Raw genomic sequence first — 14,263 nt, forward strand, 5'->3', positions numbered from 1 at the left:
CAGGAGGCGGCTCTGCCCTCTCCACACGCCAAATACCAGGCAACAGTCTGGGGCACCAATGATCCTGTCTGCATAATCAGGCAAACGTGTCAACACCCCACTAGGCTGTCGGTGGGCAGCCTGGTGTGCAGTGGGTGCTCTGTAACCGCCACTGGGTGCCTGTCAGATGGGGGAGGCTTGGAGGATCAGAGGTGGGGCTGGGCAGCCAGACTCGAGAACCACCCCCAGCTGCCAGAACACCGTGGGCATGGGAGGGATAGGGCAGGGGTCAGCAGCCCCATCCTCACATGTGTGGACAAGCCCGGCTCCACCCACCTCCCTGTGCCACCTGCCCTGGGCCCCAAGGGAGCCTCTTGTCATGAGCACGCGGCCCACCACTGCCCCTGCTGGTACTGGACTGTCACAGGGCCTCAGGGAAGGCCTAGGAATGCCCTCTGCACTTCACTTCTTGGTCCTGCTTGGGGGGCGGGGCTGGAATCGCAGCGGTGCGGCCTCTTGCTTCCAGATGCATGTTAGACCCAAAGGAAGCTCCAGCCGCCCCCGCAGCTGTGAGCCTAGACCCCTCCTCAGCAGACTGCTGGGAGGGCCATGGAGGTGGCGGGGCCTCGCTAGGGCTGCCATGCAACTCCCTCCATCCTCACCAGGGTTCTGGCTCCAGCTCCACACCTGGACCCAGTCAGACGCCACAGCTCACACGCAGTGACGTGCAGGCTACTTAATGGGTGCCTGGTACCGCCTGCCAGGGCTGTCCATCCTCACAGCTGGGATTCTTGGCCCCAGCATCCCTCGCCCAAAGGTACCAGCCACACACACAGCTACAGAAACTGGAAGGGACTGGCCACCCCCTTCGCAGGCAAGCAAAGCGCAAAATTCAAGTTTAAAAGAGAAAGGCATTGCAAAACAAACTTAATAGAAAACCCTTGGCAAAAGAGGAAACGAGCAACCATAAAACCCAAGTGCTGCATGAAGTTAACAGGTAAAAATATTGCATTAAAAAAAGGCTTAAGAGAAAGGGTACAAGCTTCAAGGTGCTTTCATGGCGTGGGCTGCGGGGTCTCCCGCTTGGCCTGTAGTGCTTCAGAAGCCCATGTGACACAGCGGCGGGGTCCACCCACCATGCCCATCAGGCCAAAGTGTAACAGACTGAAACGTAACACACTGCCTGGCATCCAGCAACAACAGCTATCAGCCAGCTGCCTGTTCTCCACCAGCTCTGGCTGGTGACGCCCACGGGGTGGGCTGGGGGCAAGGACACCCCCCTTTGGGGCTCCTTGAACACCGGCTGGAGCCGACCAAGGCTTTGCGTCTCCCCTCCGATGTCCTGCTCCTTGCCTCCTTGCCCCGGGAGGCCTAGTCGTGGCGCACGGGTGGCTCCGCCCCACAGGCTTGGTCGGAGTACGGCTGGCACGGGGGCTGCTCCTCTCCCGGCCCGAACGCGTCGCGGGTGTGGCTGCGCCTGGCCTCTTGGATGTACAGCTCCAGGAGGACCTTGGGGGGCTGCCTGTCCACCCGCTCCTTGGGCATGCCGCGGCTCAGCAGCCAGCCCATGAGGTCGTTGTGCGTCGGGTTGGGCCCCAGCATGAGCCTGGCGCGGCCCGGCTGGCTCTGGTGCCAGAGCAGGCCCACGTCGGTGATGGTCTGGATCACCATCACCGCCTCCAGCACCGTCACGCCCTTGACCAGCAGGCCGACCAGCGAGAGCCGCAGCTCGGAGGGCGCGGCCGCCAGCAGGCGCCGCTGCAGGCCCTGCATGAAGGGCACATCCTTGGGCACCAGCCGCTCGGGCTCGGGGAGCGGCGGCGGCGGCTCGCGGTAGATCCAGTCGAGCATGCCCAGCTCTCGCACCGGCTGGATGCCCTCCTCCATGGTGGTCCAGGGTCGGAAGGGCAGCTCGGTGCCCTCCAAGTGCAGGAAGGACTCCCAGCGCTGGCGCCAGGCCAGCAGCGTCTTGCCGTCACCCCGCAGGGCCTTGCAGCAGTAGTTGAAGACGGGCATCGCCGGTCAGGTCGCCCAGCATCACCAACTCCCTGGAATCCAGGGCCAGGCCGCCCTGGTCATACACCCGCAGGATCCAGGTGATCATGAGCTCGTTGGGGTTCTGCCGGAAGCGCCGGGTGATGGCCAGGAGCCCGGTGTACGTGTAGTAGCGGTCGCCCTGCCCCGCCATGGCCACGGGCCGAGAAGAGCCGGAAGGCTGGAGGGGCACGGCCACGGGAGCTGCGGGAAGGACACAGAGGGGCATTGGGCGGGGAAACAGTCACAAGCCCCTAGCCTCTCCCCACAGAGGGGAGCCCCTCAGACCCCCAGGTGTCAAAGGTCCCGGGGGGGGCACTGTGTCCTCACAGGAGATCAGAGCCCAGTGCTGCACATCATGGGGGCCCCAAGCGTGGCCCCTTCAGGAGCCCTCATACTGGATGTCTCCCCGCAAGCCCCACCCCAAGCCGCTCCTGTACCAGCTTCCCCTTACACCACCCACTGCGCTCCCATCACGGGGTTACTGTGAAGATTAAAGGAATTTAGTGCTTAGGACTGTGCCTGGTTTAAAGTTTAGTGTTCAGCCTTCGCCTGGACATATACCATTACCATAATCTCTCCACTTTGTGACTGTAAATTTAACATAATTATGGTATTAATAAGAACTTGTTCTCACCGAGGCCTGGTGGAACTGCTGGCCTCCTGGAGGAACTGCCTGCAGACAGGGAGGGGGGAAGAGCAGGCTGGTGGGGTGCAGGGCAACCATGATCGCCATCCATCTGTCCCCAGAGCCAGGGACCCTTCCCACCCCCGGGGGTCAAAGGTCCCCTGTGCTGGACATCACAGGGGTCACCAAGCACAGCCCCTTCAGGCACCAACTGAGCACATCTCACTGCAAACCATGCCCCCCCCACCGCGGGCTGGCCTGTTTCTCATCCCCGCCCCTCCCGCAGCCACCTCCTCTAACACGCCCCACCCCCATCTCTGCAGCAGATGCCACAGAGCTCAGGGCAGCACTGGGGGCGGGGGGCGGCGCAAGGCTGGCGCTCGGTGATCCCGGTGAGCCCCAGCAGTACCAGCTGAGGCATCTCTACAAGCCCAGGAGGGGCTGGGCCCTTGCTGGGGTGGGGGGGCCCACAGCACACACACCAGGGCGCCTACCCCTCAGCCCGATCCGCGCAGACAAACCACGCCCTAAGGTCAAAAGTGGCAGAACCGGGGACCAAACCAACCTTGCTGGTCCTGTATCAACTGCAGGGAAGAAGGGGGGGTACAGAGAAAGCCCCCATCACCCTGTTGCACCCGAACATGGATGGAGGCTGCAGAAATAAGCCCCCTCCCCACCACAAGGAGACGAGCGTGGGCAAACCACCACCTCTACGCGCCTCCATCTGACCTGTGAAACACGGACAGAACTGCACCCGTTTCAAATGGGGTTACTGTGACGACTAACTGAGTCTAGTGCTTAGGAATGCGGCCTGGCTCAGACGAAGTGCTCAGCACCTGTCCTTATTATGCTAACGTCACCATACTCTATAAATTGTATTAACAATAAATTTATAATATAGTAAGTTTAATATGATTATTACAGCATTAATAGTAAGGGGAGTCTCTTCTGTTCTTACCGAGGGCTGCTCAACTCCTGGGGGAACCACCTGCAGACAGGAAGGGATGGGGGGATGGAGAGGTTATAGGGTGCAGGGCAACCATGGCCCCCATCCGTCCCTCCCCAGAGACGGGACCCCCCCACTCAGACCCCCGGGTGTCAAAGGTCCCGGGGGGCACTGTGTCCTCAACAGAGATCAGAGCCCAGTGCTGGACATCATGGGGGTCCCAGTGTCCTCAAACCCCACACCCCAACTCCGCTGCCCCCGGACTGGGCAATGCAGAATAGAACATTTCCACCTTGCCAGTTCTGCTGGCCAGCAGTGCCTCAGACATCGACAGATGTTACACATCCCTTAGGGCTTCCCTGTCCTGCTGTCAGCCCTCCCTCTTCTCACCCCCCTTATGTATCGCTGCCCAAGTGACACTCTCTCTACTCCACATTATCCCAGAAATTCCCTCAGCCCACAGCAGACCTTCAGAGCTCTGCAGAGGATGCCTCAGATGAAGAGAACAGCCCCCCAGAAAGATGCTCAGATGGTCTGCATTCTGAGCTAACCCTTCACAGGACGCAGCTCCACGCCCCCTAAGGTACCTGTTGGCGAGAATCTAAACCTCTAAGAACCCCACAGGCTACACTTCCAGTTCTCCACATTATGTATTTAGAAAGTAATCTAAATACAGGTGAAGACATACCTGTATCAGTATCAAGTCATCCTTATTAATGGGAATATAGATTTAGGCCCAGACCTCACTGAACAGAGAAAAAAACCCTCCTAGAGCTGGGAACACTTGTTTCTTTTTGGGTAACACACATACCCATGTCCATTGGATGATTTACTTAGCTCTCTGAAACATCTGTGAAACATTCTCCAATGTGAAACATTTAGGAAACATTCTCCAGATACACCATGTTCTCCGACAACTATTGTATAAATTGAAAGTAACCTTAACAACTCTATCAGTTTACATATACATGATGCATGGGAAGCCGCCTAATCTTTGCTGAAAGGTACACTGTATTTAGTCTACAAACCACCCCCACTGTCCTGCAGTGAGTGATAATGCTTCGAGCCCTTCTGTTTCTTTTCTTCTGCTGAGTTTGAAAATTAGATTTCTGATTAGTCCTTTTCCCTGAAACCCCAAAACATACATTGGGCCCTCCATATCCACGGGACCCTGGAACCACTCCCCCACGGACACCGAAAAGTGACTATCTTCCTCTTCTACAGCCCATATATTCCCTGTCATATTCAACCCCTACCTTTGATGTGTTGTGCCCACTCTACAGACACAGAAACTGAGGCTCAGGAGACCAAGCACTTGACTAACATCCATAAGCCCAAGAACAGCAGAGCTGGGATTTGCATGATTGCTGGCATATAAAATTAGGTCCCAGAGATATCTGATGTGAAGTCACCCCAAGTGAGGGTGAGATATTTTAGACCTGGGTGGGTCAGGGACTGGGAGCAAGGGTTCTTACCAAGGTGGGTGGGCCCTCAGCTTGAAGACACACCTGTAACACAGGAAGGATCTGGTGAGGGTAGGGGAAGAAACAGTCTGGGGGTCCAAAGAACATCAAAACCAGGGCCCCTCAGACCCCCAGGTGTCAAAGGTCCTGGGGGGCACTGTGTCCTCAGGGGTGATCGGAGCCCAGTGCTAGACATCATGGGAGCTCCAGTCCCTCTGCAACCAGGTCCCAAGGCCACTCACTTTCAGGGACAGAGGCCAAGCAAGCCAACAGTGCTTAGAGACTGGAAAACACAAAATCCAACGGACATACAAATGCCCACAGCCTTCCCTGTGGTGACACCAAAATGCCCTCACCTCCCCAGTGTCACTCCCCAGTCCCCACAAGGGACTGTCCTCAAACCCATTACATGGAGAGAACCTGCTAACCCCCTTGCCTAGTTTTGCAGATTTCCAGCATTGGCTATACCTGCTACTGACCCTAAACAATTAAAGCTAAGATGCAAATCCCTTGAAAGAAACTGTTGGGGTAAAGGAAGAGGAAAAGAGAAACCTAAAATACAAGCAGTGTAAGCAATGACCAGAGACCCTTAAACACGACCATTTTTGAACAAATCAACCGTGGAGGACATTTTGGAGATGACTTGGGAACTATGGACACAGAGCAGATAGGAGATGGCCTCATTAAGGAATTATCTCACTGAGGACGACTACAGCAGTGTCATTAAGTAGAAAAATGTTACTTTAGAGACACAGTGTTAACTGTTTTGGATGAACCAAGAAATTTACTTTCAAAAGATGAAGGACACAAAAGTAAACATGGGGAAATGTTCTGTCAAACATGTCTATTTCCCTGCATGTTTGAGGATTTTAACAATTAAAAGTAAAAAAAAAAAAAAAAAAAGGCGCGAAAAAGGAATACATGGGACAATGGCAAAAGGGGGCGCGCTCCAATGATGAATAGATGAATATCCTTCCACTTGTGACATGGCAACAGTTAGGATAAAGTCAACGGTTTTCTAGATGGTTGACTGAAGGGAGAAACTCAGCTAGAGAGGATTCTTGCTGGGCTGTGGTGGGGAGAGAAAATCAGTTAGCTGCTCCTGGGCTGGATCTCCCTGGCAGGGGCGTAGTATTCCTCGGGAGTCAGGGAAACGATGTCCACAAAAGTCCGGTTAGCCCAGAACTAACGTTTAACACAAAACTCTGATGTTCTGAGTGATCACGAAACTGATATTTAAGTGACCGTGTCAGAATGATTCCTGAAAGTGAACGAAGGCCCCATTTGCTTTATCCTAAAACTACTCCTATCTGGTTCTCAGACACAACCCAGTAATTCACTTAGAGACCCCACTCGCACTTCTTCCTCAGGAACCCTTGAGATTGTCTGTACCTGCCCCATAGTCTCTGTTCTACGTTGCACAAAAACGCCAGCCACATGAAATGGGAATACACAAGAACGATTTCCGAAGGAAAGTACGTGTAGCTAGCACAGGTGTGGAAAACCTCAGAAAGAAAAGCTCAAGGTCACAAGCCACCCCCACCCCGAAATGGACAAAATGGCGGAGCCCTGCGACGTGGGCAACAGAAATGGCGCAGCCAGGCTGCGGTGAAGACAAAGAAGGACTACTTCTGGTGTCCCCAGTTCGCTTCGGCGGGACTGCTCCTCTCCCACCCCCCGAGAACCCCCAAAGAGCCACCACCCTCTCCGGTCGCCACTGCCCGCCCCGCAGAGAGCACTCAGGCTCGCCTCGGAGCGCGGGTGCCAGGCCCTTACAAAGGCCCTGACCCCGTCCACGCCACAGCGTGGCCGTCCCCGCGGCAGCCCCGCGCACACACGACACGCTCGACCCAGGTCCCAACGCACGCCCTCCCGCGAAAAAAAAAAAAGGAGCCAAAATGCAAAGAACTCTCACCCAACCCTCACTTTCTCCACCGCGTGTGCGAGCTGCTGCACCTTCCGCTTTATTGCGCGCGCCGCTCTCACGGCCCGCCCCCCGGCCCCAGGTCGGGCTCCGCCCCGAGGCATCCAGCATATTCACCGGTGTCGGAAACCCCACTTTGGTGCTTGGGGAAGGAAATACTGCCTGTTTCCTCCAGAATACTTCCGAACAGGCGATGATACATTGTCCCTGGAGGCGGAGGAAAAGAGAGCAAGGAAATATTGGGGCCCTTTTTCCTATCATGAGAGTCAGGCAATTCTGTGAACAGCACAAGAGGCGGGCGGTGAAGGGGAAGGACCCCAAGTGTGGGAGGGGCCAGAAGGAATTGCCAGCGCGGCAGTGGCGTGAGCCATGGCTGCAGGGGCGGGGCCGACTCAGAAGCAGTCCCAGGCGCAGGGTGGGAGGCGGGGCCAGTGAGGAGATTGACAAGGGGGCGTTCCGGGAAAGGGTCTGCGTGGCTCAGAGTTAGAGGCCGAGCCTGCGCAGTGAGAGGCGGGGCCAGAGGCTGGACTTGGGGGCTGGAAGGCCCGACTCCCGGGTCGAGGGAGGAGGGTATTGGAGGCCCGGACTCGCCTGGAGATCTGAGGAGTGTCTTTCAACTGACATGATTGTAAAAGTTATTTTCAAAGATATTAAATGAAACTTTTCTACTTCAAAGCCACTGTCCAGAGTCGCCATTGTCAACAAGTTGGTGTGGACTTTTTACTTTATGATATACACACAGACGTTATGGGTAAAGATGCTTGTTTTTTTTTTTTTATCTCCAGTAGTCTCATAAGTAGTCTCTCCCCATAGTACACAGAGTGACCTCATTCCTTCAGCAATTCCCTTGTGTGACAAGAACACGCTTTGTTTAGCTGGTTCCCCGGGTCATTGGGGCTGTTTTCTTCCTTCTAGTGAGGAGACTCCTCCGTGAAGCCTGTGGTCTGAAGTAAGAGACCTAAACTCTGCACGTAAGTGACACATTTCCTTCACTGATTCCTGCTTCCCTCAGAGGAATGCAAAGTCCTCACTGTGGCCCACAAGGCCCAGAGTGACCTGGTCCCTGTTCCCTTTCTCCCCTCATTTCCTTCCTCTCTCTCCCTTGCTCAGGGCTACACTAGCACATTGGCCTCCCTGGTCTTCCTGGAAGCTGCCAAGGACATGTCTACCCCAGGACCTTTGCATTTGCTGATTCCTCTGCCTGGAACTCTTTCCCCCGATCAATCCCCATAACTCTCTTCCTCTCTCAGTCCTGTTTCTGCTCAGATGTCACCTTAGCGTAGAGCCCTCACCCGTCTGCTCTATACAACAGACCTCTCCTTTCCACACTGGTCTCCCTTACCCTCTGTTATTTTTCTTCATAGCTCTTATCTCCTAACATATCTATTTGTGGGCATGCTTTTTTTCTTTTTGGCTCCCTGCTGAATTGTCAATTCCTTAAAGACTAGGATTTGTGTCCAGTTGGGTCAGTCCTGTAGACCCCATGTCTGGCACATAGTTGCAGCTCACTTTTTGTTAAAAACGAACACATTGGAGAGCCTTTTGTGGGAGGCAAGAGGAAGAGTTATTGTAACAACACTTAATGAGCACATGGACTAAACTCTAACTAGATTAAGGTACAACTGGCTTTCTGTATCCACAGTTTCCACATACACGATTTCAACCAACCACGGATCGAAAAAATTGGGGTAAAAAAATAGCTCCAGAAAGTTCCCAAAACCGAAACTTGAATTTGCTGTGTGTCCCAGCAACTATTTGCATAGCATTTACATTATATTTATAACTATTTACATAGCAATTACATTGTATTACATATTATAAGTAATCTAGAGATGATTTAAAATGTATAGGAGGATGAGCATAGGTTACGTGAAAATACCCTGCAATTTTATATAGGGGACTTGAGCATTCCCCGATTGCGTTATCCAAGGGGCGGGTCCTGGAACCAATTCCCTCCGGATACCGAGGAACAACTGTACTGTCATTATCCTCCAAACCATATGCAAAAATTGGCTACATATAACAGCCTTTAAAATAAATAAATAGAGGGCTTCCCTGGTGGCGCAGTGGTTGAGAGTCCGCCTGCCGATGCAGGGGACACGCGTTCGTGCCCCGGTCCGGGAAGATCCCACATGCCGTGGAGCGGCTGAGCCCGTGAGCCATGGCCGCTGAGCCTGCGCGTCCGGAGCCTGTGCTCCGCAACGGGAGAGGCCACAACAGTGAGAGGCCCGCGTACCGCAAATAAATAAATAAATAAATAGAGAAGGAATGGGATACTATAGAAAAATAAATGAAGTTAAAAAAAGGAATAGAGCTGAATTGGGCTGGGGAGGAGGAAGGGAGTGGTGGCAGGAGGTGCTGGCAAAGGCAAGAGGTGAAGTGTGGGTGCAAGGAGAATTAACCTCAGGAGGGGCAAATTATCGGGGGTCACAAAAGTGAAGGATGAAGCCCAAAGAGCTTGGAGAGAATCGGCTATTCAACACACACTGATTGAGCACCATCTGTATGCCAGGAACCAGGAGCCAGCCTGTTTGCTGACACCTCCTGTCTCTTTCCCTCCCGACTCTCTCCCTCACCTATCCCTGTACCCCAGAAGGCTCAAGGGATGGCCCCAGAGAGGCGTGGCATTTCCAGGGAACACTTATAAGGCACTGAACTTAAAAGAATGTTCTGGGTGAAAAACGCAGATTATTTGAAAATACAGATTATTAATCTGAGTTGGGGGGGTGTTTCAGAGGGGACTGAGGGGGCTGGAGGGCAGGGTTGTCAGGTGCTTGGCAGGGAGCCGTGGGAGCAGGCCTGAAGTGGGGACATTCTCATGTCTTAAGTCCAGATGGCCTGGATCGCCAGGAGAGACCAGAAATTCATGTAGTTCAGATAGGAAAAGAAACCTGCGGGAAGGAAGAGAGCAAAGGGGGTGAGGCGCAGAGTTCACCAGCCCCAGCCTGACCCCAGTCCTTTCTCCAAGCCCAGCTACACCTCCTGTCATGTCCCCAAATGCATGTCTAAACCCAAACTCAGCCCCAGCCCCTACACTGTCCCCAGACCCAGCACCACTCTCTACACTGTCCCCAACCCATTCCCAAATTCAAACCCGACCCCGCCCCTACATCCAGCCCTAGGCCTATCCCCAGTCCCATCTCCCTACTCAACTCAGTCCTCCCAGTCCACAGTCCCCTTCCCATCCCAAACCCTATCCCACCCACCCTGCCCCCATCTGCATCCTTGAACGCATGCCCAAACCCCACACCCAACCCCACCCCAGCCCAGACCAGTTATCAGGAAGAGGAAGACGCCAATCCACGCCAGGTAGAAGCTGCAGCCCAGCTTGTAGGTCATGCCTTCTTGCAGGAACTCATGGGCCTGCATCAGGTAGAAGAGGATACCCAATATCATGCTGGTTCCTGTGTGAGTACAGGTGTTAGGAGGCCGGCCATCAGGTGCGTGAGGACCCCTGCCCATAGCTGTGTGGCTGCCAGGGTCCTGTTCCTTACTTTCCCACTTGCTTTTACCTCCATGAGCCTCTGCTCACAGGCAGGAAAACAGGCTCCTGACAATGTCTTGGTGGAGGACATTGGGAGGGCAAGACTTGGTGTTTAACCAGGCAATGTTGATGTCTAAACCCACAGGCTTTTGGGCTTCCCTGGTGGCGCAGTGGTTGAGAGTCCGCCTGCCGATGAGTGGACACGGGTTCGTGCCCCGGTCCGGGAAGATCCCACATGCCGCGGAGCGGCTGGGCCCGTGAGCCATGGCCGCTGAGCCTGCCGTCCGGAGCCTGTGCTCCGCAACGGGAGAGGCCACAACAGTGAGAGGCCCGCGTACCGCAAAAAAAAAAAAAAACCACAGGCTTTGGAGCTAACAGACTGGAACTCTTGTCCCGTTTCTGTATCCCACCTTAGGGCAGCCTCTTTATCCCACCTTAGGGCAGTCACTCCATCTCTCTGAGCCTCATTCCCCTCATCTGTAAAGTGGGCATAATCGTAGGACCCATCTCCTTGGGCTGTCTTGAGGAGTTATTGAGATTGGCACATTCCCTGGCGCACAGTGTGTCCTCAAGAATTGAGATTATTGGGAATTCCCTGCTGGTCCAGTGGTTAGGGCTCCATGCTTCCACTGCAGGGGGCACAGTTTCCATCCCTGGTCGGGGAAATAAGATCGTGCCTGCCGTGCAGTGCAGCCAAAAAAAAAAAAGAAAAAAAAAGGAATTGAGATCATCATCACTATATTGGGTCTTTAATTCTGGGCTTCTGAAGCAGTGGCAAGAAACTTAGTCATTCTGGGTATTTTAATTTTATCTTGAAATAACATGAATTAAAGATAATTTGTGAAAAGGAAAAGACTCGTTTTTTCCCCTCTCAGGTAATGGAGTACTGGGTAATTTTTTCTTTGTTATTGAAAAATAATATAGGAGGTGTTTTCCATTTCATTAAAAGGGGGAATGGGCAGAAATGTTTCTTTTTTTTTTGGCCATGCCACGTGGCATGCGGGATCTTAGTTCCTCAACCAGGGATCGAAACCGTGCCCCCTGCTCTGGAAGCATGGAGTCTTAACCACTGGACTGCCGGGGAAGTCCCAGAAATGATTTTCTTATAGAAAAAATGTCCTATTTTAAATGACATATAACAGGAGTGTTTTCTACACTTTGTACCTTATGTTTAAACAATTGGGAAGATTTGCTAGACAAACTGGATAAATACCATTTACTAACAAGAAAACAGGAAGTTGAGTGTTCTCTCTTCTTGGACTTACTATCACTCTCCAAGAATGTTCATTTTTTTTTTTTTTTGCGGTATGCGGGCCTCTGTTGTGGCCTCTCCCGTTGCGGAGCACAGGCTCCGGACGCGCAGGCTCAGTGGCCATGGCTCACGGGCCCAGCCGTTCCGCGGCATGTGGGATCTTCCCGGACCGGGGCACGAACGCGTGTCCCCTGCATCGGCAGGCGGACTCTCAACCCCTGCGCCACCAGGGAAGCCCAAGAATGTTCTTCTGATGCAACTGAAAGTTGTGAACAATTATTGCAAGAGACAGGAACACAATATCCTGCATTTCCAAATTAAATTGCCCCCCTTTTTCTAAAAAGTGTAATTTGGCATGCAAATGAAAAACTAAACTGTTCTAATCAGACTATCGTTTTTGAGTTATTTGGAAGGGAGTGGGAGTACCATCAAGGTAAGGATGTGTGCAGAGTTAAATAGCTACCATCACGTACTGACGTTTTCTAATTCAATCCTCACTACCTCTCACGTGGTGGGAAATTTTATTATCCCCATCCTACAGATGAGAAAACTGTGGCTCAGAAACGTTAAGTAGCTTGAACAAAATCGCAGAGCTGGTGCTGGGGGTGAGATAGGATGTGGGATGGGGTTAGAACTGAACATGGGGTTGAGTATTGGGTAGTTGGAGTCTGAGTGATGGACATTACGGTTGAGGCATGAGTTTGGGGGACGGGCATGAGTCGTGGTTGGGTATGAGGATGGATTGGAGATGGGTAAGAAGATGGGGTAGGGAATGCGCTGGGTTGAGTGTGAGAGTGTGAGATCCGCAGGGGATAAGGGTGTGGTTGCAGTTGAGGTTGGGGATTAAGAAGAAGATGGGATCAGAGATGGATTGGGGTTGAGTCTGAGGTTGAGATTCATAGTCGAGACGCATTTGGAATGAGTCTCGAGGAGGCTCAGGCGTGGAGTTGGGTGTTGAGGTCTGTAAAGGGGTTGGAGATGGTGATGGGGATGGTTTGGAGATCGGAAAGAAGATAAAATTGGAATGGGGGTGGGGATGGAGAGGGACGTCACAGAAGGGAACGTGAATGAGTTTGAGATCTGTTGATGATGGAAATGGGAGGTGAAGTGGAGGCTGGTATTGGGGCTGGAGATGGGGCTGGATTGGAAGTTGATCTTTTTTACTGGGATGGGTTGGAGACTTGGAGGGAGCTAGGCTTGGGCTTGGGGATGAAGGTCAGGATGGGGATGGGATTGAGGTACTCCTTGACTTGGGTCCTCAGGGAGGGATCTCAGTGCCATGCCTGTGAAGAGACTGATGATGACATTGGAGAAGTCCAGCATGGGCATGTTGGAACTGGTGAAGAAGACGATGTTTATGAGGATGATGCAGAGGACGAAGCTGGCAATGCTGGCAATGAGGAGGAAGGCCCAGGCAAAGTCCAACAAATCTGGGGAAGGAAGAGAATCAGGAACGCCAAGATGGGCCCTCAGGCCCCGAGCACGGGGGAGAGGGTCTCCGGGGAGTCTGAGAGTATCCTTAAGCCCTCTCCCTTGAACATTCTTCATCGCCCTTTTAAGAAAATTGAAACTGGGCTCTAGAGAAGGGATCTTGAGGCAGATGCCTTTGGCATTGAGGGTACATCCCCCAGGTCAGTAAGGACAGGTTGTTGGGGTGGGCAGTGACAAGTGAGGTGGGCATTGAGAAACCAACTTGATGTGATGAGGACAGATTCCTTGGGGTGAAAAAGCCTCAGGATAGTGAATAAGATGCTAAGGTTGTGAGGATGGCTAGCACGTGGGTGAGAATGAGCACAGGGCAGTGAGGCTGGTTCTGAGGCGGCGAGGACCCTTCCGGGGAGAAGGGAGGACCAACCCAGGGGAGGCAGAAAGGGGTCTCTGGACCAAAGAGGAAAGAGGAGTCCCAGGAATGGTGAGTATAAGGCAGGCCTTACAAGCATTCTGGTCGTACTCAGGCAGGCAGGAGATGTCAGAGCACCGCACAAAGAAGATGGTATCGATGGGGATGGTCTGGGAGCCAGCAGGGTCCCCAGGGGGCGCCAGCGGCACCTGGAAGTGGATCCAGGGCTGGCCCAGACAGACGAGGCCGATGATTACCAAGCCGGCCAGGCTCAGCGCCAGGCTCAGCCGTCGACTGATCTTCTTGGCCTCATGCAGCAGCCGCCAGCCCCTGGGCAGCTGGGAGTGGCTGCGTCTACACGTCTCCAGAAACCTGCAGCAGATTGCCCACCACCAGTGTCAGCACCGAGTCCGGCCAGCCAGCCCAGGTCCAACTGTCAGAGTCCCACCCAGTCTAACTTTCAGACTCTATCTTCCCTATGTCCATTCTCCATTCCCTGTATCCGCCAGGTCCTACCTCTAGGACACGCTCACCCAGATACAGCCTCTAGGCTCCCTGGCCGCCAGATCTAGCTTCCGGCCCTGCCACTCCCAGATGCAGTCTCTAGGTTGAATCATAGGTCCAGCCTCTATGCCGAGCCCCACCCAGGGCCAGCCTTCAGGTCCAGCTTTCAAGCCCTGCCACACCTACGTTCCAACCTCTAGCCTCATATA

The 14,263-nt window shown here is 53.6% G+C and overlaps 1 protein-coding gene and 3 non-coding genes across 4 annotated transcripts; all 4 read right to left on the reverse strand.

The window, feature by feature from the left end:
- Nucleotides 1-889: 889 nt before the first annotated feature.
- Nucleotides 890-7,100, reverse strand: LOC101318896 (Friend virus susceptibility protein 1-like). The gene is given in 7 exon segments (XM_019927288.2): nt 890-1,989; nt 1,991-2,217; nt 2,651-2,689; nt 3,207-3,225; nt 3,600-3,629; nt 5,063-5,095; nt 6,966-7,100. Coding segments are annotated over 7 exon segments (1,107 nt in total). The 5' UTR covers nt 7,086-7,100; the 3' UTR covers nt 890-1,350.
- On the reverse strand, nt 2,289-2,381 carry LOC117309297 (small nucleolar RNA SNORD88). The gene has a single exon (XR_004523585.1). It is a non-coding gene; the product is annotated as a small nucleolar RNA SNORD88 (small nucleolar RNA).
- Nucleotides 3,713-3,808, reverse strand: LOC117309298 (small nucleolar RNA SNORD88). Its single transcript, XR_004523586.1, has one exon. It is a non-coding gene; the product is annotated as a small nucleolar RNA SNORD88 (small nucleolar RNA).
- LOC117309296 (small nucleolar RNA SNORD88) lies at nt 5,167-5,257 on the reverse strand. Its single transcript, XR_004523584.1, has one exon. It is a non-coding gene; the product is annotated as a small nucleolar RNA SNORD88 (small nucleolar RNA).
- Nucleotides 7,101-14,263: the final 7,163 nt, after the last annotated feature.

This window comes from Tursiops truncatus, chromosome 19 (assembly GCF_011762595.2).
Source record: "Tursiops truncatus isolate mTurTru1 chromosome 19, mTurTru1.mat.Y, whole genome shotgun sequence".
Taxonomy (NCBI): domain Eukaryota; kingdom Metazoa; phylum Chordata; class Mammalia; order Artiodactyla; family Delphinidae; genus Tursiops; species Tursiops truncatus.